Source organism: Pan paniscus, chromosome 17, assembly GCF_029289425.2.
Source record: "Pan paniscus chromosome 17, NHGRI_mPanPan1-v2.0_pri, whole genome shotgun sequence".
Classification (NCBI taxonomy): domain Eukaryota; kingdom Metazoa; phylum Chordata; class Mammalia; order Primates; family Hominidae; genus Pan; species Pan paniscus.
The window spans coordinates 52,517,669-52,539,331 of NC_073266.2; the positions used below are offsets into that span (position 1 = coordinate 52,517,669).

The window sequence follows — 21,663 nt, forward strand, 5'->3', positions numbered from 1 at the left end:
CAGATGCCATTTTAGGGCCGAGACTCTGCTGAACCACAGCTTGGTGAGTCCAAGCCACACAGGCAGGTTGAAGTTGGACTCTGTTAACAGAAAGGGATATTTCCTCAGGGGAAGAAAACAAAACAAAACCTGTTTCCCCAAGTGGCTGTGTGTGGCTAGAAGGGGGAGAGCATCAGTAACTGCAGCAGCTGTGCCCTCCCTCCCTGCCGTGAGCCATGCTGAGCGCCTCCAGCGGCCGGGGATTCTCCCTGCGTGTCTCACTGCTCTCCTGGCCAGTGTCCTCTGCTTCTTCATAGTTGCTCTTCCCTGATAACGTGGCTTTGCCCAGGGGTTTGGCTTGCCATGACCCCTTCTACATCTTATCAAACATTTCAGTTTTTTTTTCAAGCTCTGTTTGATAATACCCTGAGAATATAATTAGTGATAGCCCTTTATTGTAAGCAATCAGCTTCTGTTTCTTCCATGATTTTTTCTTTTTAAATTGACATCAGACTGGATAAGGCCAGATACCAGAACGTGAGTGTGTCTGATGATCCTAGCTCAGTTATTGCAACGACTTTTTTGTTGCTGACCTGCCTATGAAAGACTGCCAGGGTGGGTGGGTCATCACATTGCTATCTAGGGAAGCCCCCTCTGCAAGGCTGTGTCCCTCAGGAGGGGCCAGTGAGCATGGCACAGGCTTGGACAGCCCAGCATAGACCACTCAGAGTTAAGCATATACTGACTGAGTTTACTCCACCTCTCCTAATTGTGTAGGTAAGGAGCCTAAGTAATTTACAGAAGGTAATCTTAAGAGGAAACCAAGGAGGAGCTCTCTTTCTGGGAGGCTGATGGTTTTTATTTGGTTTCCTTCTTGTCTCGCTGGTTCTTTGTGTCTGTGACTTTGACATTGGCATCAGCTCCTCAAGCTTCCCCTGGTGTCCTTACCCTGGAGAGATGCCTCTGCTAGGTCTTATATAATGAATTATAAAAACTATTATTGAATTTCTCTGGGTTAGGCACTGTGATTGGTGGTGAGAGCATAAGGTGACTAAAACAGATGAAACACCTATGTCCTAGGGTTTATGTTCATGGGAGAAGTAGACATTAAAGAAATAGCTGTACCACAACAGTGGAAAGTGTTCAGGGCACTGTGGCCTCCCAGACAAAGTGACATCTGAGCTGAGACTGGCAGGGTGGTAGACCTACTTGCTCAGAGGAGGTAGGGGACAGGAAGGAGGCAGAGAGAATACAGCCTGACTTGCATGGTGTATTAGTTCTTACAGTGCCATAAAGAACTGCCCAAGACGGGATAATTTATAAAGAAAAGAGGTTTAATTGACTCACAGTTTCTCAGGGCTAGGGAGGCCTCAGAAAACTTAAAATTATGGCTGAAGGGGAAGCAAACATGTCCCTCTTCACATGGCAGCAGGAAGGAGGAAGTGCCAAGCAAAGAGGGAAAAAGCCCCTTAAAAAACCATCAGATCTCGTGAGAACTCACTCAATATCACAAGAACAACATGGAGGTAACTGCCCCCCATGCTTCAGTTACCTGCCACAGGGTCCCTCCCACAACATGTGGGGATTATGGGAACTACAATTCAAGATGAGATTTGGGTGGGGACACAGCCAAACCACGTCACATGGGATGGTCATGGAGTCATAGAACCCTGGTTTGTTCCTGAGAACATTGAAGGTGCCATACCAGAAATTCTTAGATAGCTGTTGCTCTATGTGAGACTGAGCTAGAGAACAAAGACTGCATCTTAGGCATTTTTAGGGGCCTCCAGTGCATGGCCCATGGCAGGCACTTAACAAATGTGTGTGTAAGGGGTGTTGATCATAGGTAGTCTTCGCACTGCTTTCTGTTAGACTTCCTTTATATTAAAATATGAGGTATTGCTTATAAAAAGATCTGAAAGAACTTGATATTTCCGAGCTGTCTCCCCAGCTGTTAGGCTGGTGGCTGCCTCAGAGAAGATTCTTTGCCAGATCAGGTGTCCTCACCCTGCCTGCCCTGCCTGCTTGTCTACTTGTTTTCTTTACCCAGTTGGTTTGCCTTTGGGTTAAAGAACTTGGTCAGCGGGACATGGAAGTAGTGTTCCAGGAGTGTTTTATATGGGCTTCAACAGAGCTGAAGCCCATATACCAGTCACAAAGCAAAACGTCAGCTCTCTGGAACCCTGGGGAAGCTCTTCTGCACAGATTTACCCTGAGAATATTCAAACTATTTTAAGTCTTTCCCAATTTAACCATTCTCATTTTAAAGTATATTAGGCACCTCCCTGTGTTTTTAAAGAAGTTTATTTTTTAAAAATTTTTAACAGAAAGGCTTATATTTAAAGGCTGTAATGCTGTCAGTGCTTCTAGGGGGTGTGACTTGCATCCGGAGCTAATGACCCCAGGCACCTGAAGACACAAATATAAATTTTATGGTCTTTCTGTTTGCTACTTTGTAATTAGGATGTTGGTTGAAACTTGTAACTGCTGTCACATACCTGTCTTTATAACCCTTCGGCTCTTGCTAATCTGTTGGTACTAATAAACTGTGAAGTTGGAAATAAACTGTAAAATTGGAAACCGCATCACTAAAAGTTTTATTTACTTGTTTATATAGTTAGTTAAACTTTTGCTCTTTAAGCAAATACATGTTCAGCTGAGCATTGTGCTACGCACTGGGGTTACAAAGATGAATAAGATGTGTTTCTTGCTCTAAATAAGAGCAGGGGTTGGGGGATTAGGCCAGTGGGAGCACAGAGAAGGAACATCTACACCACACTGAAGGGGTAGTGGAAGACAGAGATGCCACTTCACAGGGACTGTGTTCAGAGGAAAAGGGAATGGACAGGCACCCAGTAGTGGCTTGGAATTTCATAATCCATGAAGTACACTGCGTATACATTGGGGCATCTATTTTGGCCACAGAGGCCATTCTTGTGTCTGTGCGTTGTTCTAGGTAGTGAGAGTCTATTGTGACCTGAGCTCCAGATAGGCGAGGTCTTACCTGAAACCAATGGTTTTTCTTTTTTCCACTTCACAACATTATTAGTGATGCTAAGTGGATCACTTCCTTAAGGTGCTGACTCTCAGATCTCCCCATTGTAAGGGTGTGTTTTCCCCTTTAGAGTAACACATGTAAATATCTTGTTCCCCAAAACCCTCTCACCTAAAGTTTACATGTCCAATGATGAGCCCTTTGTGAATCGCTTCTTAGTTACGGATGTTGCAAAATTGTGATTTATTTTCTAGTTCCAGCATTTCTTGCATATTTAGTGGCTGCCAGTGTTCCTTAAAAAGGATTGAAAAGATCTTTATATTCTTTTCTCTTCCCTCTCCCTCTCCCTGTCTTCCAGCCCATGTCTTTTTCAGTCATTATAGATTAATAGATTTTTATTTATCCAGTGCATTACAATAAATGAAGCTATTGTTCTTCCTGATATTCAGCTGTCCCAAGTGTGACTAGTTGAGAGCCCCTTCAAGCTCTTGATATAAATCCTGGAGCACCTCCTTGCTTTTTGACACAAGATATCCTAAGCTTACCCTGAACATTCCCTGCACCATCCCTAGAATCAGCCATTTCTCAAGAAGCCCTTTTATTGCAGAATAACATTTAGAAACCAAAGTTTGGGCATCAGGAGTGCCCACTGCTATGGAGATGTCATTGCTCTTAGGTACTTTAGTGGCTAAAGCTAGGAAATGTTTTAAAAGAGAAAAAAATACATTTGGATTGATATTTCTCTGAAGTATTAATTGGTTATAAGATCTTTTCTCTTGTTTGTTAGAAATTCAATTAGGGTGATACTTTTAAGTTTATCTAAAAACCTTTCCTCTTAAAAATCTTAAAATCCCTTTGTTCTCTTACTCTTACGTCTCCAGAGGGAGAGGGGACAATGGCATTAACCTCATGTTACTTGAGGAAAAAAAAAAACAGCACTCACAAAGGTGAGATAAGTTGCCCAAAACAACCGTACTTTAACTGTGTACACTCCTGCTGAAATATGTATACTCCTTCTGTATGGGAAGGGATCACTGGAGGTATCTCTTATATGTTGTTGTAAGCTCTTTTCATATCATTCATTTTCTATGTATCTAAAATACACTTTTAATATTGCCAGTATTTATAATTTATTCTGATTGCTTTCAGGTGCAGCTAAATCAAGTCCAGCAGCTAAACCAGGATCCACACCTTCTCGACCCTCATCAGCCAAAAGGGCTTCTTCCAGCGGCTCAGCATCCAAATCCGATAAAGATTTAGAAACGCAGGTCATACAGCTTAATGAACAGGTAATGCATCAGCTCTGGCCATGCCTCTAGGAGCAGTGATGTGTGTAAGAGGTAGGGGGCCTAGGATCCCCTAGGACTGGGGTAAGGGAGGGAAGGGTAAGGAAGAATCCTTGGTTTCAAGTAAGTGAGAATAAAAAGAATTGTTCGAAGACAAAATCAGTAGCCCATGATGAATAAAAAGTGTTAGTCACAAATCTCAAAGCTGTACATTAAGATGGGGCAGATGGCTCAGCCTTGCTGCAGACTTCAGGCTACCTTCCCCTCCCCTGCTCCTCAGGGCTGTCATGAGCTCCAGGCTAGACCGTAGCCCATCCTGCCCACTTCTGGCCATTCTAGATAGTGCTGCATTAGGGTGAGTCTGCCTCCCTCTCTTTTTAAAGGCTGGGTCAGGGTTAGTCTGTCTCCCTCCCACTCTCTTCTTTTTTCCCTTCTTCCTTTCTTTCTTCAGCTATTAGTAGTTGAGCTTATTCTATATGAAAGATATTATGCTTAATGCTGGTAATATAAAGGTAGAGGTAAAGGTAGAGGTAATATAAAGGTAAAGGTAATATAAAGTCCTTCATAGAACTTGGAGATAGCAGTTGCACACAGTAAGTTATTACACAAGCAAAACAAAAAACCTGATACTTCCCACAATGGCAGAAGTTGGGTGCTGCAGGAGCACCGAACCCAATATTTGGGGGATCTGAAAGGCCACAATTGTGTTTTAAGTAGAAGAGCTTTCCTTTTAATTTAATATTCCTCACAGTTATGGTAAAATCTAACTAGCTCCACTGTCTTTGAAATTTTCATTATAAAATCTTAGGTACTGCTCATCTTTCCTAAGATTATATGTAGCTTAAAAGTAATAAAAGCAACGGGTAGTGGAGGGCCCATCGAGGAGAGCCTTTTATCCTGGCTACCCTGCCGCTATGAGAGGAGCCTTTACTTCAGGGCCCCAGGCTGTTCCCAGCCGCTCACTGGGCCCGTCGTGGTGATTAATCTTATTCTTGATGAGCCAGCAAGAGTTTAAAAACAGCTTTTGTGATAATTGTATATTTGTAATCAAGAATCTAGTTTAATGGAGGCAGTTTCTTAGCTAGGGTGTTTCTTTACAATTCTGATCACTTTATGGAAAAAGGTATAAAAACAAGCCAGCCAGCAGGTAGGACTTGGATTTGGAAACTAGAATGTTCTAATTACCTGCTGATTCTCAGTTTGAGCCCTGTTTCCAATAATGACTTCTTCTCAATTAAAAGGCAGTAAGGACAGTCATAATGAACCTTGGTCCACATGCCTCAGGCTCCAAGAAAATCAGAGTAGACCTAAAGGCTGTAATGCCTTGGACCTAAAGTTAGTCCTCCCATATCCATGGGTTACCACATCTGCACATTCAAGCAACCAAGTATTGCAAATATTCAAAATAAAAAATAGCAATACAAACATAAAAGCTAATGCAAATTAAAAACAGTACAACATAACTTTACATTGTATTAGGTATTATAAGTAATGTAGAGATAATTTAAAGTATACAGGAGTATGTGCGTAGGTTGTATGCAAATACGATGCCATCTTGTGTCGTCTTATATCAGGGACTTCAGCATCCATGGGTTTTCATATCTGAGGGACATCCTGGAATCAGTTCCTCTCAGATACCAAGGCACAACTGTAGAACTCTTTTTCCTTAAGGAACCCAAATTCTTTTGGTATCTTTCTTATCTTGTGTTTCTTCATGACTCCTCCCTCTCTTCCCCGTCTGCCACACCCAATGTCCCACCTCTCCAGCCCAAAGTATAACCACGTGGAAACCTTGAGGTTCTCTCCCGCTTATAGCCTGAACCGCCCAGCCCCACTTCCCCTCCTTGGGGCTGGCTGTAGGCTCCCGCTAGCTCTCCAGATCACACACAGAGCCCCATCCCCAGGGAACTCAGACCTCTAAAATGCCTCCACTAAACCATGCTACCATCCACAATGCCACTCAGAGAACCGAGTGAGAAGAGAGAGGAATGGTCCAGTGCCGCCTTCCTGTTATAATCCTTTCATTACTTCCCAAAGGCCTGCCTACCCATTTCTGCCCCCAACACCTTCACACCGAGGAATGTGCCTGCCCCTGTCTGTCCCTCAGAAGGAAGACACACCCTGAATTCTGAGTCCTTCAATCAGTATTACTGAGCACTTACTCCAAATTTATATCCGTGGTTCACTGTTGACGTTCCCTCCTTTTTCTGTCTTGGAGCCAACAGGATGCCCCCTGAGCCTGGTAGGGGGCCCCACAGGCATCATGGTGTTGGAACAAAGAACACTCGGGCGAGGAGAGGCTGAGGGGAGACCCTGATGCTGAAGGGTGAAGCACAGTCATCACTGAGAAAGAGACAAGTGCCATAAACTTAGAGGAGTCTCATTTGCTTGGCCTCCTGCATTTTCTCAGGCAATTTCCCATGATGCACTAAAGAAGTACCACTATGCTAGACCATTCCCATGATAGAAATGAATCAAAAGATTTAGGAAAAGTCATAAAGAAAGTAATTAGGGACTCGTTCTGTATAGTGGGTTAGCCAACCAGAAGTGGGTTGGAGTCAGTGGATTAGCCAACTGGAAGTAGGTTGGTCTTCACTCAGGGAGCGTGGGTGGGGCCAGGGATGGGTGTCGATTAGCCCAGGCAGAGACTATAGCCATCACTGAAACAGCAAGGCCTGCAGGAACCTGCAGTCTGTGGCCACACTGGGAGGAGTTAGAAGAATGGTAAGAAGAGTGCTGCTTCTCATTTTCTAAGATCATCTACAGCATCTCCTTCATTGCTTAAGCATCTGCCACAACCCAAGAGGGATGAGGCTGGCATTGGTCTTTGTGAGGGGGACTATGACAGTGGAATTTTGCTTGCCAATTGATCTTTCATCATGTAAGTTAGCTAGTGTTGGTTTTTACTAGGGAATGTTGGTAGTGGCAGCTGTTACCTAATGCATGTGGAATATCACTGAAGCCTGATTTGCACTAAAGGGTTGTCTGGAAAAGCCTCAGCTATGTGTTCATTGTGCAGAACAAAGCCCTAGGGAGCCAGACAGACCTATTTTCGTGGGTTGGATGTGTCCTTGCCTGGTACAGGGGGCTGGGGGGTGGTGGCACATCTAAGCTGCCACAGATCCATCTGCTGGCACTAGCACAGGGTTGAGATGGATTTTATGTCCAAACCTGGGGAGAGGTTGGTTTGTTTTAAAGCAGGAAAGGATTTCTAGAATAAGAGTTTTCTTTTTTCTGGAATTTGCTGGTCACCTTCAGTTTTTTGTACATCTTACAAATGTGCAAGCTATAGTATTGATAGAAATGAGTTAAAAGCAAACTGGTTCTCCACTGCTTTGCAAGCAGCCACATGGGAGTGTCAGTGAGGGTAACCCTGAATCTACAGGATGGATATGGTTTGCCAGGTGCACAGGAAGAGGATGGACGCTGCATGGGCTCAGTGTGTGTTTGGATGAATCAGTAATTCCAGATGGATAAAGCATACACAAAGGCCCAGAATTATTAGAAGGAGAGAGGAGGAAATTTGCATTCCAAATGTAATTTTTTGAAATTCTATTAGGGGTGATTTTTAAGATAATGACAGAGAGATTTTACCTAAGGAGGGCCATGAAAGACTTAATTTACCACCTGAAGCATATACCCTACATAAAAATAAGCAAAGGGTTTAAACAAATGGGGATCCTCAGAGACCAGGAACGGGGTAATACTTTGGGCCTGAGTGTAGCTGCTGCGCCTGTAGGACTATGGTAGACTGAGATTTGAAACCAGATCTAGTCACAACCCCGTGAGGGTTTCTTTAGCTCTGGGTGTCCGAGTTCTTGGACCCTCTTTTGACCACTGCCTCCTCCCTTCACTTGGACTGTTTTGTAGCCACCCTGAGAAGCTGCACAACCCTGGAAACTCTGAACCAGGATAGAGGGGAAGAAAGAGGAATGAGGGCTACTGTGGTGAGGGAATAGGCCTTCCTTGCCCTCCTGCCTTCCCAGTGACGTACCCAAAGCCCGAACTAGAGAAATTGAGACAGATCCACTCAGCCAGGCTTTGGGTCTTACCCAGTTTTCCTCGTGTCACGAACCCTCAGTTTCTCCCTGGAGAGCGTTTGTCTAATGTGGCTCAGTATCATTTGTGAAAGGGTCTAGCTAAGGGTGGCTTCCATGTAAGTGATCTAAGGGAGGGAGAGTCCTCAACATAAAACTAAATAGCCATGCTTACAGCCTCTCTCTTCTGCTTCTCTTTCCTCCTCCCATTCTCCATTTCCTGCAGAAGATGAACAAGTATTTCAGTCTGTTCAGGCCGCTAGAGCAGAGTACTGTAGACAGGGTGGCTTATAAACAACAGAAATTTACTTCTCACAGTTCTGGAGACTGGGATGTCCAAGATCAAGGCGCCAGTAGATTCAGCGTCTGCTTGAGGCCCCATTCTTCATAGATGGCACCTTCTCACTGTCTTCACATGCTGAAAGGATGAATGAGCTCGCTTGGGCCTCTTATCAGGGCACTCATCCTATTCATAAGGGCTCTAACCCCATGACAGCCACCTCCCAAAGGCCCTACCTCCTAACACCATCACCTTGGGTGTTAGGATTTCAACATATACATTTTGAGGAGATACAAACTTTCAGACCATAGTAAGAAGTTAGAGGAAAGATATGTTCCAGCCTATGTTAGCAGGAGACGAAAGCTCACTTCCAGCCTGCAGGGAACCGCACAAGCAGAAGGACCACTCTGTCCCTGGTTAATAAACGCTCAGTTGCCTGAAGGGAATGACCAGAGTGCTGTGGAGAATTGGACGTTTTGGCCCAGGGTCAAGCTCCAGACAACAGCCCTGTTGTTTCTCCCTCAGACTTACACATTGGTTATTTCTGCTTCTCTCTCTCTCTCTCTTTTGGGTTTTATTCACAGGAATTGCTGGTCACGTCTTATACTATATTTTGGGTGGTTTTTTTTTCTTCACTCTCACTCCCTTGCAGGTACATTCATTAAAACTTGCCCTTGAAGGCGTGGAAAAGGAAAGGGATTTCTACTTTGGGAAGTTAAGAGAGATCGAGCTACTCTGCCAAGAACACGGGCAGGAAAATGATGACCTCGTGCAGCGACTAATGGACGTCCTGTATGCTTCAGAAGAACACGTAAGTGTGAGGAGCATGTGACTCCTGTGTTCTAAAATGACTCTCTTGGTCAAAACACAGTAGATCAGCACGCCTTAGAATACTTCCCCAGGACCTCAATGAGAATTACTGCTCAGCCAAGTGCACTTGATAGTCCCAAAGGAATAAACATCGTTATCATCATGATCTATTGACCCATGCCTGTGGGACAGGCAGTCATAAATTAATCTGGGAAGAGATGGGTGGGGTGGGGAAGGCTTTGACAGAAAAATATGCTTATGCAGCCAAACTGCAAGTGGTCTGCAGCTCTCTGAGCAAATGAGCATTAAGAATTTGTATACAGATTCCTCCTTCTTCGTGCAACTACAGAGTGTAGTTAAAGGAGAAAATAATCTAGATGCTTTTCCCATCCCCAGAAGCCCCATAATTGACTGTTTTTATTTCATAGCTGGTTGTCTTGGTTACTCATTGCCAGGACAGACTAGAGCTGTGGGACAGCCACATGCACACCTCCTTTATGGGGAGGAGCTGCCACCAGAGTTGCTATTCACAAGTGCTGCTATTCACAAGTGCTGATGGAGACCCAGGATGTGGCTGTGTCAGGGTGATGAAAAGCAGATGTGAGAAATGGAGGAGGAATAAGAATCTAGGAAGCAAGGAGAGAAAGGGGGGGCAGGATGCATGGCAGAGACTGAGGCAAGGCACCCCGGGTCTGCCAGTGCCAGGAGAGAGAGGCCCAGCAGCCAGAGGTGGAGGTGGGAGCCTGATGTGGCTTCACCTTCCACAGAGCCAAGTTGAGGGGTTGGGGTGTCCAGCTTCTCTTATGCCAGGCTGATGCTAGTGGAAGTGTCCCGGTCTCTGGGTGTTCTGAGCCTGTGATGTTCTGAGGGCCTCCAGTGGAGTTGTATGTGTTGATATTTCTATAGGACGTAGCAAGCCATCAGCAAGTTTACTCTCTTATTCCAGCTGAATCCCAGGCAAATGTTTACTCCATTTATGCCTCAAAATACTAGCAGTGAAATTCTCCTAAACTGTAAGGCACTGTATCTGTAGTTTGGAAGCTCTTTATCACTTTTTTTTTTCACTTCTTCCAAATATTTTGGTTTAAATTATTTATTGGTTATCAATAGCTCAGAATTTGAAGCACTGATAATCCACCTGGTTTCCATGATGGCTTCATAAAATATGGTTCTCAGTATTTTCAGATCTGATGGAAGAAACCAGAGACTGATTTGTAGTATGTCTGCAGCTGCCACAGTGTCACATATATGACGTCCTGTGTGTACAGAGTGCTTGCCCTCTGTAAGCACTAGATGGACTATGGTTATTCTCTTCACAAGCTTATTTGAGGCTAAATCAGCTGAGATCTCCACAGTGCCGTGAGACTGAGTGAATGGCGCTGCTGTCTGCGATAACGCCTGCTAGTGGGAATAAGGCCGGCGTGCAGGATCAAATCTTCTTCCCAGCCCTGCACTTCAAACGGGGAAACCCTGAGTCTAACCTCATGCCAGATTTTGTCCCAAGAGGGAGTCCATGTGCAGGAGCACTGTCCGACAGTGAACTCCAAATGAAGTGTTGGAGAGGTCCACTGAATTCCCGGCTAAGATAGGTGGACAGCCTCAGGCAAGAGCTCTTGCCTCCTGGGTGTGATTTCCAGGGGGTCTACCTAGATGACCGCACTCAGTTTCTGTTCTGCCATACCCATCACCACCCGACCCCACACACACATACATCCCAGCACCACCTTGCCGCCATCTGGATTCAGAGAGCCATTCCTGCAATGTACATGCAACTAAAATGCAAGCACCCCAAGAAGAAATAACACTTTAAGGCCTCATCATTCATTACGACTAAATAATAAGTTTAGCAGACACCTCTTCTGAGACACCTGGTTGGGGTTTGAGGTAGAAGGGTCTAGGACTTGACGTATATTAGCTTATTAGCTCCTATAATTCTCTAGAGAATCCTATTAGGTAGCTATTGTTGTCATCCCATTGTACAGATGAGGGAAACTAAGGCAGCAGAGAGGTTGAATAACTTTCCCAAGTCTAGGAGCAGAATAATTTCCATTTGAACCCTGAAATCTGAATCCTGAGTTTATGTTCTCCCTTCTCCAAGTCTGAGGCACCTTTTAAGTGCTATTATGACAGTAGTAATGGCTAATACTGATTGAGCATTTAGCATGTGCTAGGGATTGTATTCATGTACTACGTAGATTACTGACCTTAACCACATCCCTGTGAGGGTGAGTAATTACTTATCTACATTTTACAGATGAAATTACTAATCCAATGGCTCATAGTTAATAAGCTCCAGCACTAGGATTTGAACCCAGGTTTATCTAACTCAGAGGCTAAAATCATAAGGACTGAGTTACCTCCCTCGCTGAGTATTGGGTACCATGGAGCAGGGAGGAAACGAACATAGTACTAGTTGGGGAAAGCCTCAAGATTAACTGTCTACTTGACAGTCTTCAGGTGAACACGCCCTGTATGTGAAGAAGAAAGTTTCCAAATTTTTACGTGGGTTTTCTCTAAATTACTCCCCTTACCTCGTTTTGTTGATTTTCACCTTCAAAAGCCTAGTTGTGGCCTCTTTTTCTGGGCATTCATCTGATTTTAAATCAGCATCCAGAAAGAACTTCAGTTTTCTTCTAGCCAGTTTGTAACTTTTTTAAACCCACTTTGTTGTTGTATCTCTGGCACTGTGCTGACATCATCAAATAGATTTAAGGGAAGGAAGAGAGAGGGAAAGAGACAGAGGCATTGCCCTGTAAGTATATGCTGGGGAGTACCCAAAATTCAAGAAGAGAATTACTCAGAGTAACCAGGCAGTTGAATCTGGCAGAGAAAACAGCCTTAACATAAATTGCATGTGTGGGTTACCAGAGCAAGATGTTCAAATGCAGTTACTGGCTTAATTTTTCTAGTTCCAGGATATTTTTATTGCAACTTTGTGTCTGCAAAACTCCTAAAGAGACACATCAGGCTATACTGAGTTTTCTACAGAGAGTAAGCCGTTTGATCTGGAATATGCCAGGTGTCCTTGTTTGGAATGTGACAAGACCCATTTGTTTAAACCTTGGTTTTTATGCAGAAAGTAAAGGAAGGCTGCAGTGGGCCTGGACGCCGTGCTGGGTGCTTTCCATATCCTGTGCATGCATGACTCTGCCGAGAGGCTCAGGAGCAGCTAGATACTCTCCTTTCTGCCCCCTAGCACTCCACCTCCCAGAGGTCCAAGAAATCATCCTAGATATCTTAAAGCCTCCAAGCATTTTCATTTCTTCCTGAGAATATGGAATCTGGTTTCTCTGGAACCACCCAGAAGCACATAGCCAGTCCTACACTGGGGGAGTGAGCCTTCCTAAAGCTGTACCCTTGCCTGCCTTCCTCTATGTCTGTGGTCTGGAAAAGCAACGGTTTTGAAAAACAATGTGCTTAGTGGTTACGATGCCATCATACACCACTGCCCCCATCTCTGGGAATCCTGCTTTTGCCCCACTGTGCTTTCCCCTGACGTTGTGTCCTGTTTTCTGGCCAGCCCCACACTTGTGTGATGGGTAGACTTGCACCCATGTGCAGGGATGATGTACATGGCGTCTGAGAGGAAGTGCCAGCAGTTTGTTCATGATGCTGTTGGTACAGCTGTGTGTACAGAGCTGAGATGGCTCAGATGCCTGGTGGTCTGCCTTTCCCAGAGCCCTCCTGGAGCTAGAAGGCCAGGTTGCAGCACATGCTGTTCAGCTAAACATAGATGGACATGCTTTGCTTTGACATTTGAGGTAGGAGTATTTGCTGGGGAGATCTCTTCCCCTGAGTGATTACTTAACACTCTTATTTGGTGATGATTGGCCTCTGATTCTTATATTTAAGCCATCCCAGAATATGATGTTTGGAAGATGTGAAAATCCAGGTGGGAGTTTTGAGCAGAAAATCAACAGAGGTGGTTCAATTCCCAGTTGTAGAGACCTAATGGAAGTTTCCAGAGCAGATACTTATTCTTATTATGTTTTCCCCTGATACGTAACTTGGAGCCACAGGAGTCTGGGCTGAGGCATTGGCTACCTGCTCCCTGTGGATTCTGTCAGCTGAAGGGCACCGGCTTATGAACAGTTACTTGTTTCCTGCAGGGACAGGCTGTGCTTCTGTCACTGGAGGGCCTCTTGTCACTGGACTAAGTGCTGGCTATAGAAAAAGACCCAACCCTACCTCAGAGGAGCTCCCAGTCCCAGTAAGGGAGACAGACAGGGACATGACTAACTGGAATATGTGTCAGATGATGACAAATGTGATAATGGAGACATAAATAAACTTGCGTGGGGAGCAGATAAAAGCCGCCTGGAGGACCACGCAGAGACTTCACAGCGAAGATGGCATTTGTGTTGGATGTTACAGGGTGACTGGGAACATCAACAGCTATAGAGCTAAGGTAGGGAGAAACTGCATGAGCAAAGCAGAGAAGAAAGACCAGCAGCCACAGCTGGCATGGTGGCAGGAGACAAGGCTGCAGGGTGGTGCCTTCCACAGCTAGGAAGCCAGGAGCTGTTGGAGCTTCCTGATGGGCCTTCCTCTCTCCTTTGCCCCCATTTTCCTCCCACAGTGGCCTAGAGCCTTCTTCAATACCATCTTCCAGTTTGCCTCTCTATCTAATGATTATAAGGAAACTGAAGAATGATAGTTTTCTTACAATCACTCACAGCTCAACGGAAAGATGTGAATAGATTGATACACACATATTAGAATTATTAGGTGATGCTCTGGTGCATTAGTCTCATATTTGGTATAGGTTTCGCCTGGCCTCCTACTTAGACATGGGTTTAAGTTCTTCATTCTCGTATAAGGCATAGAAAAAGATTGTTTTTTCCTGTGAGCCTGCAATAGCATTGTGTGGGCTGTGAGCTCTCAGTTGTGATTTGTAACACCCCAGAATTACAGATGTGTTCTGCCAGACTCTCAGACTGCCTTAACTTGCAGGCCAAGCATGAGCAATCCATTGATAAATTGGGAGCTTTGCTGGTATTTCCCAGTGAGAGTTGTCTGGGGTCCACAGTTCCTGCAGATGCATGACATCACAGAGGGGTCCTGTGACTGAGACTTAAGCTGGATGTGCATGAGAAGCAGCTGCCCTGGGCATCTGGAAGCCTCAGAGCCATAGACAAGGCCAGCAAACCTGCTGCCTTGTTGGATGTGTTTGGAAAGGAGGCCTAGCCTAGTGTCTTCCTGGCCCTCTAGTTTATTACAGGCTCAATGATTACTTGAATCTAGGTCTTTCAACTTTAGCTCCATTAGCCCACAATAAACTCCCAGTTGTGACGTGAGCAAATGAGAATTTCTGCAAAATGTAAAACAGATCCTCATTTCTGAAATCTTCTTTTCAGCAGTCTAACATGCACAGAAACAATTATATAAAGAAAAGCGTACTTTAGACCAGCTGAAATTTGAGCAATACAATATGGAAGACACCACACTCACGTTCAAGAGTTAGGATGCTGAATAAAACAACATAACTCACCGTGGGGGGCTCAGAGCCCGGCTGGAGAGACAGATGTGTAGCCATCCAGCAAGAACACACGCGGGACTGTGGTGCGCCTTCTCACCGAAGCAGAAACTGAGGATAGGAAGCTTGGAGAGGGAAGCCATTATCTCGGGGCTGCAGGCAGTGAGAGAGGCTTCAGGGAGGAGTGACTTTCTCATAATTTAGAGGAGCATGTGGCGGGACACACAGCTGGGAGTTCCCAGCCCACCATTCTTGTTAAACTCCCATGAATGTTAGTTTCATTCTTCTCCCTTGGATGAGAGGAGAGCACTGGCTTAGGAAGGCCAGTAACTGTTTCTTGTCCTGCGCTGGCCCAAGAAGAAGTTCTCTCCTGCTCCCCTGAGCATGTCTGGCCACACTGTCGGTGAGGCACTGACTCTGAGCTGAGAGGACCAGCCTCACGTGTGCCAGGCAGAAGGCAAAGCAGTGTGCAGAGGAAGTGCCAAGAGCACAGCTGCTGTGATGCCCAGGGGTCTGGGGTCGATCCAGCAGAAGGGGAGTAAAGAGGGGATCAGGGCTCTGAGATCTCCCTGAGGTCAAAGAGCACCTGCAATTAAGGAATTCGGGAGTGCAAGGGTCAGGAAGACACATGATGTGATCAGAGAGAGCAAGAGATTGGGCCTAACGTTCCAGAAGTGGAGCTAGTTCTAGGTGGTGAACACAGGGTGGTCATGGAGGGTAGGGAGAGCTCACATTTGCTGAATAAGGGGCCTGTCGGCACAGTAAGAGACAATGCCAGATTTTTCCCCAAGTTTTCAACACAATGTCACTGTCTACTGTTGGTTGACACAGAAAGGGTTACTTTTTTAAAAAAATTACTTGCACTTCTAGAATATATTCCAGAGTTCTCCCACTAAGAAATAATAATCACAGCTCACATTTCTATTTACCATGTGCCAAATACTCTTCTAGGCACTTTACCTATTTTAACTCATTAACTCCTCTGTTGGATTCGAGGAGTCCTTTGATTCATTGACTAATGAAATGCATTGTAAATGCTCCTACATGGATACCTTATCCCCAGCTTTACAGGTGAGGAAACTGGGGCCCAGAGCAGTTAAGTTCTAGACCCAAACCCACACAGCCTGTAAATAACAGAGCTGGGATGTGAACTTGAGTCCATGTTGTAACCTTGACATTCTACTTACTGCCTCTCAGAAAATAAGTGGCTCGTGACCTTGGCTGATAGTCTGATAGTCTCAGTCATTCATTCTTGAATCCACTGCAATTTGTTCCTCTCAACACAACATGGATTGAGTCTTACATAAGAAAGATGTGGCACCGAGAATCCTATCCCTGACCTCAGTAACCTCAGCATCCAGTGGGTGGGGCCAAAAGGGTCAAGACAAGATTCCAAATCAGTGTCATAGCAGAGGAAGAAAACAAATGCTGCAGGAGAAGAGAGAAGGAATTCTGGCTCAGTGATCATGCCATATTTGAAGTGGCTAAAGATGGGTTTGTCCTAAGCTCCAAGGAAGAGGGGCCCGACAGACAGGGAAGGGCTTGGGCAGTTCAGTGCTCAGGAGCCAGCGTGCCAGGTGTGCGAGGCATGGGCACTTCCGTATGTCCCAGCACATGCTCCAGACTGCATCACAGAAGCTGTGTGCCCTTACTGAGGGAACAGGGAACTCCTTTGATTAGCCATGCTCCCTCAGCTTGGGTAAAAGCAGCAAATATTTTGTGTGAGTTCAGAAAATGAATGAATGTGCAGATACGGCTGACTGAGGCTAGTGCTCCCTGGAGTTGGTGTTCATGCCATGCTTCACTGGGTTAGATAAAGGAATAAATAGGGCTGTTTATTTCTAAATAGTGGGAAGAACAATTCACCTATCTGATTCTCAGTTGATAAACATAACGTAAGCCAAAAGGGCCCCAAGCAGTCTAAGTAGATGTCCCAAAGTCCTTGAGCTAAAGCTCCTGAGCTCCCTCATTGGGAGGGGCCTCTTTGCCTGGGACAACCCATGAAATGTGGCTGCTGTCCTTTCCTTAGCCTGGGAACCTCTAACAAACACTGCTGCTCTGGTATCTAAGCCTACATCAGGTTAGTAACATAACAAAGGGTCTCCCTCAGGGCGACACTACCGAGCAAGAAGAATGACAGCAAGGGAGGGACTAGGAAATGGAGCAAAAGCCCACATCCCTATCCATTAGTGAGGAGTGACACCCCTCACCAACATACCATGGAGGCCAGGGGTGCTGCTTTTATATTACAGCAGCTTTACTCATGGTTGTCATGATGCTCTTGGATCATTGTGTTTGGTTTACTCTTTTACAAAGGTTAGGAAAGTATGCCATGTATTCTAAGAAGATTTCCTTCCAAAACAAAATAGTTGGGTGCCTAAAGCCTGACGACTGTGCTTCCTAGAATGATCTGTTCTTTGATCACACGGGGAAGCTAAGGCGCCCCTGCATATGTATCGGACACCGGAAGCTGGGAGACGTTTGCATGGCGAGTTGTGCCTAAGCCTGGTGCCCTCCACAGCCTTGAGACGCCATGCTGGCAGTGGCAATGGGCTGGAATGCTGCAGGGCCCCATTCCCAGTCAATTATCTCAGCTGAAACTTCTCCCCTGCCCACAGGAGGGCCACACAGAAGAGCCGGAAGCAGAGGAGCAAGCCCACGAACAGCAGCCCCCGCAGCAGGAAGAGTACTGACCCACCGCGGCTGCTCTTGACACTTCCATTGTGCGTGGGAACGTTTCTTCTGGAGAATTGGAACATGTGTGGCCCCAAGCTCAACAGAAACCAGTTGTTCCCAATCTGCCGTTACCATCAACGCACTGTTGCATATGCCAGCCACTGCGCTTGGTTCCCATTTTCTTTGCCAAGGTGTATTAGTGGACGGCCCTCTGGCCACCTACCCGAGAGATCGTAGGGTCACATACATCCAACTTCACCACTTGGCTGCTTGAGATTGGTTCTGCTCTTTTCTTCATTTCTTTCCAGAACAACTCTTTCCCACCCCAACACCACTGCCACCACCCCTCTTTTTATCCTGGTGTGAAACAATGGTAATTTGATATATGGTATTTATATTGGCATTTTTCAACCCAGTGTCACTAGATGTCACACACATTTGTGGTGCTTTGATGTTTGCAAGTCTAACCTCTGAACATAAATTTGGTCAAATAATTGGAACAAAGGGAAACAGATACTTGATATGAAAGCCATAATGACGGTGACTTGTGTCGTGGGGGAAAACATAAGGTCATTTTCTCCCTCTACTCACAATACTAAAGGGAAAAAATGGATTCAAAGCTAGGATTTCAGGGCCCAGCAGTGTTCCTCCATCAGCATGTTAGACAACTACACAGTATGTTGTTAGTTTTGAAAGACATTCACTCAAGGAAAACACCATCTCAACTTTGCCCTCTCACCATGTCCCTTGCCCCCATGTAGCCCATTTCCCAGGTTATGCTGTTTTCTTTCTCAGGGTCCTCTTTGGTGGGCAGCCACTCCCCGAGATGTTGCCATCAGTTTTCTGCAGTCCAAAGAGGGTCTGGTTAGGTACAGGTCTTCCTGCCTCATTCCTCTTCCTCTTTGTGTAGGTTTCAGCCACAAAACTGTCATTCACTCTAGGGGACCCCTACTAAAGGGTAACTTCAGGTGTGCAGCCCTGAGCTCCAAGGCTCTGCACCATGCCACACACTTGCTGTAAGGCTAGAAGTGAAGACCTTATTAATAGGAGCATAATTGCAAGGGAGAATCATGGTTCTGCAGTCTGGTGTAGACACTGGAATAACAGCACAGAAAAATCTATGATTCCCAATATCTTCTAGAATAAAGAATTTTCCCTCTTTAACACAAGGGCCCTCCTTGTCATTGACCTTAGCTAAACCATGGCAATTCATAAATAGAGGAAACATTAATGAATTAAAAGCATTCCTTATTTTTTAACTAATATTTGCACATTTTCTTAGTCTCTTTCCAAGTCTTTGCCTCTTCTTTTTCTTTATTTTTATTTTTTCCTTTGACAGATGGTATCCCTTCCTGGATCATTCATTTCACCTTGGTTTCTAACTTTAGGTTTACTTTCACTTGTTATTTGACTTAGCAGGTGCAACAAAAACAAGAAACAAATGTGCCCACCCCACTTTCCGCTTAACTGAAAAGCTTAAAATAAATTTCTGAATTATGTATCCTGAAGCTTTGAAATTTCTTTATTAATCGATGAAATATGAATTCTAAATTCTAGCATTGAAGCTTTTCACCAAAAGAAGTCTCTCCAAAATAAATCTTTTGCAGCAAAGTGATATTTATTATGTGGAAAAGATGGCTTGTATTTTTGAGATTATTACAACACACTGTGCAGAATTAGACAGATGTTCTGTGGTGTTTGGTTTCCCTTTCTTCTCTCTCCTGCTCACTCTGCATTATAGCGGCAGCTTATTTCTCTAAGGCTGGACAGCCTGGCTCTCGGCAGTGACGTCCTCCCACACCTGGTCACAAGTAGTAGTGGCTGTGCTATACACAGCATCATGCTTAACAGCGTGTTGCCCTTCTGAGCCTGTTGTACTCACTGATCTCTTTAAAAACAAAAAATAGCTCTTGTAAAAGATCACAGTAACTCTATGCACCTGATACTGCAGTGGTTCCTAGGCCATTCTTCATCTGCTCTGGACATCTCAGTCATACCCAATGCTCAGTGGATCATGACCAAACTCCTGTCATGTGGATGCACGTGAATGGGTAGCAGGGAGTCAGGATCCTGCCTTCTCCAGCAACCCCTTACTGCTGTATAACTTGCATAAGCCTCCCTGGTGACTCGCAGGAACCGCTCCATTGCCCTCCAGCTCCCCAGCCTTCTCAGTTATATAAACATGCTGGCCAGATCTCTTAGCCTGCAAAGAGAACTTTCCCCAGTCACCATAGACCATTCTCCTTCCTGAAGGCTTGGGGCAGACCATTCGTTTATTTAGAGAAGAGCTATACATTCTTCTTTCTGGTCCCATCTTAAACGTCTTCTGTTGTGCTGCACCCCAGATGGTGTCTCAGATGCTTTGGGGAATCTTTAACAGCTGAATTTGAGTCAGTCCTCTTAGGCTGCACCTCCAGCCTCTGCAGATCCCCCCTCATTTCCCATGGATGGTGGGACCCCATTATTCTCTCATCTTGGCATTCAGGGAACACTTTCCTTAGCGGCCCCTGGTCACATGTCATCGGGCTGGGCAGGAAGCGTCCCTGGGTGCCTGCTCCACTTCTCCCTCTCAGGAAGCCCAGTTTCATCCTTAGTCCCCCCTCGTGCCCGCTGTCGGCTGGTTATAGCACTTCCACTGCTACTGTCAGATAGGAAGTGATCGAAGCAGGGGGCAAAGAGAAAGCCCATATTTGTTCTAAGCAGAAAAGCAGGAAAAAAAAAGAAAGAAAGAAAAACACCTGTTGACCTGAGAGAAGTAAATTCCAGAAGGGAACCAAGAACTCTTCCCTTCCCTGGTGAGTATTTCCATTATTCCGTTAAGGTTTAATATGCATTCAGATTACTTTTACTAAATAGTACACCATAAAGCTTTTGTTATATATTAAATGTAAACTGAAAGGAATGTAAACATATGTATTGTTAATTATAAATATAGATAAGTAATGACATAATAGATGAAAAAGTCTTATTCAGATGTATCACATTCATTTTACATTACCCACCTATTGTCGCATGGTAGAATAGTTTTTTGTCTCTGAATATGTGAATAACTTGACTTGCATTGATCTTTTTACATATTTAATAAAAAAAAAAGTATATGTTAAAATCTGCCTGGAGTTACAGATTCTTAAATTTTTATGCTGAAGCTTCCCTTTTCAGTCAGCATGTGAATAGGAATAGATTTGTGTGGATTTACACATCTACCCACATTTTATTATGATTTCCCCGGGGCGGGGGTTGTCTTTGTTTTTATTGATGGCCAATGTTGTTAACAAGAGTTACAGACTCGTATTTGATATCAAATGTAGCAGCTATAATACCTTTTAAAAACTTTACCAAAAAAAAAAAAAGACATAAAGAGAAAACATTCCCTTGGGAAACATTCCACCTGCAAGCAAAGAGAATCCTAGCTCCTGCAGGTCCAGCATACTCCATCTGGACAAGACAGTGCTGGGCAAATAGGAAACTGTGGGAGAAGCAGGCAGATGTTTCTAAGTACAGCTTTGTGGCAGAATGACCTGCTTGACAAAAACCCTTTGAATAAGTGTTTGTTGACTTTAAACGGCAATGATTTATCGACATGAGCTATAATTGTAATAACAATTTAACAGATACAGGAATAGGTGAAAAGAGAAATGTATTTCAACTGGCCCAGTAATCACCTGTGGAGACTGCAGAGCAGGCCACACTGGGATGCAGACGTTACCCTGGAGCCTGCAGGTTACTGGGCTTCAGCTAATACCCTTTTCACCGTGAAGAGTGCCAGCCTTCCCTACGCTGCTTCCAAGCACCACCTAGAGGCCAGTTTGGTTTCTCTACTGTCCTTTGGCCACTATTTTCCAGTCACTTGCCTTTAGGCACATTTCTATTAAAATAAGTGGGAAAAAAACAGAAAGCAAAGATGTTACCCCTCTTCTCCATCTACATTCATTTCCTCCGAAGGTACACTTGTGACAGAAGTTTGTGAGCCATTACCTGGGTTTGAAATCTCATGCTCAAAGTACATGTGTGTTTCCCATTTAATCCACGAACTCTGGGGTTTTAAACACTTGATCTTAGATATTTATGCACAAAAATACATGTGATTCATCTTACAAAATGTACACTGGTGGACTCTAGTAAAT

General features: G+C 44.7%; 1 protein-coding gene across 4 annotated transcripts in view; it reads left to right on the forward strand.

Moving 5' to 3' along the window:
- Window positions 1–20,649, forward strand: part of MAPRE2 (microtubule associated protein RP/EB family member 2) — a 166,134-nt gene extending 145,485 nt beyond the window's left edge. For 2 of the 4 annotated variants that reach the window (XM_014342303.5, XM_003830240.5), the window contains 3 exons: window positions 4,124–4,263; window positions 9,230–9,388; window positions 17,482–19,047. In XM_014342303.5, coding sequence (XP_014197789.1) covers window positions 4,124–4,263; window positions 9,230–9,388; window positions 17,482–17,556 — 374 coding nt within the window. In that variant the 3' untranslated portion in view covers window positions 17,557–19,047. Of the gene's footprint in view, window positions 1–4,123; window positions 4,264–9,229; window positions 9,389–17,481 lie in introns of all 4 variants that reach the window. The other 2 variants (XM_057300479.1, XM_008955692.3) reach the window with 1 other exon arrangement.
- The last annotated feature ends 1,014 nt before the right edge of the window (window positions 20,650–21,663 follow it).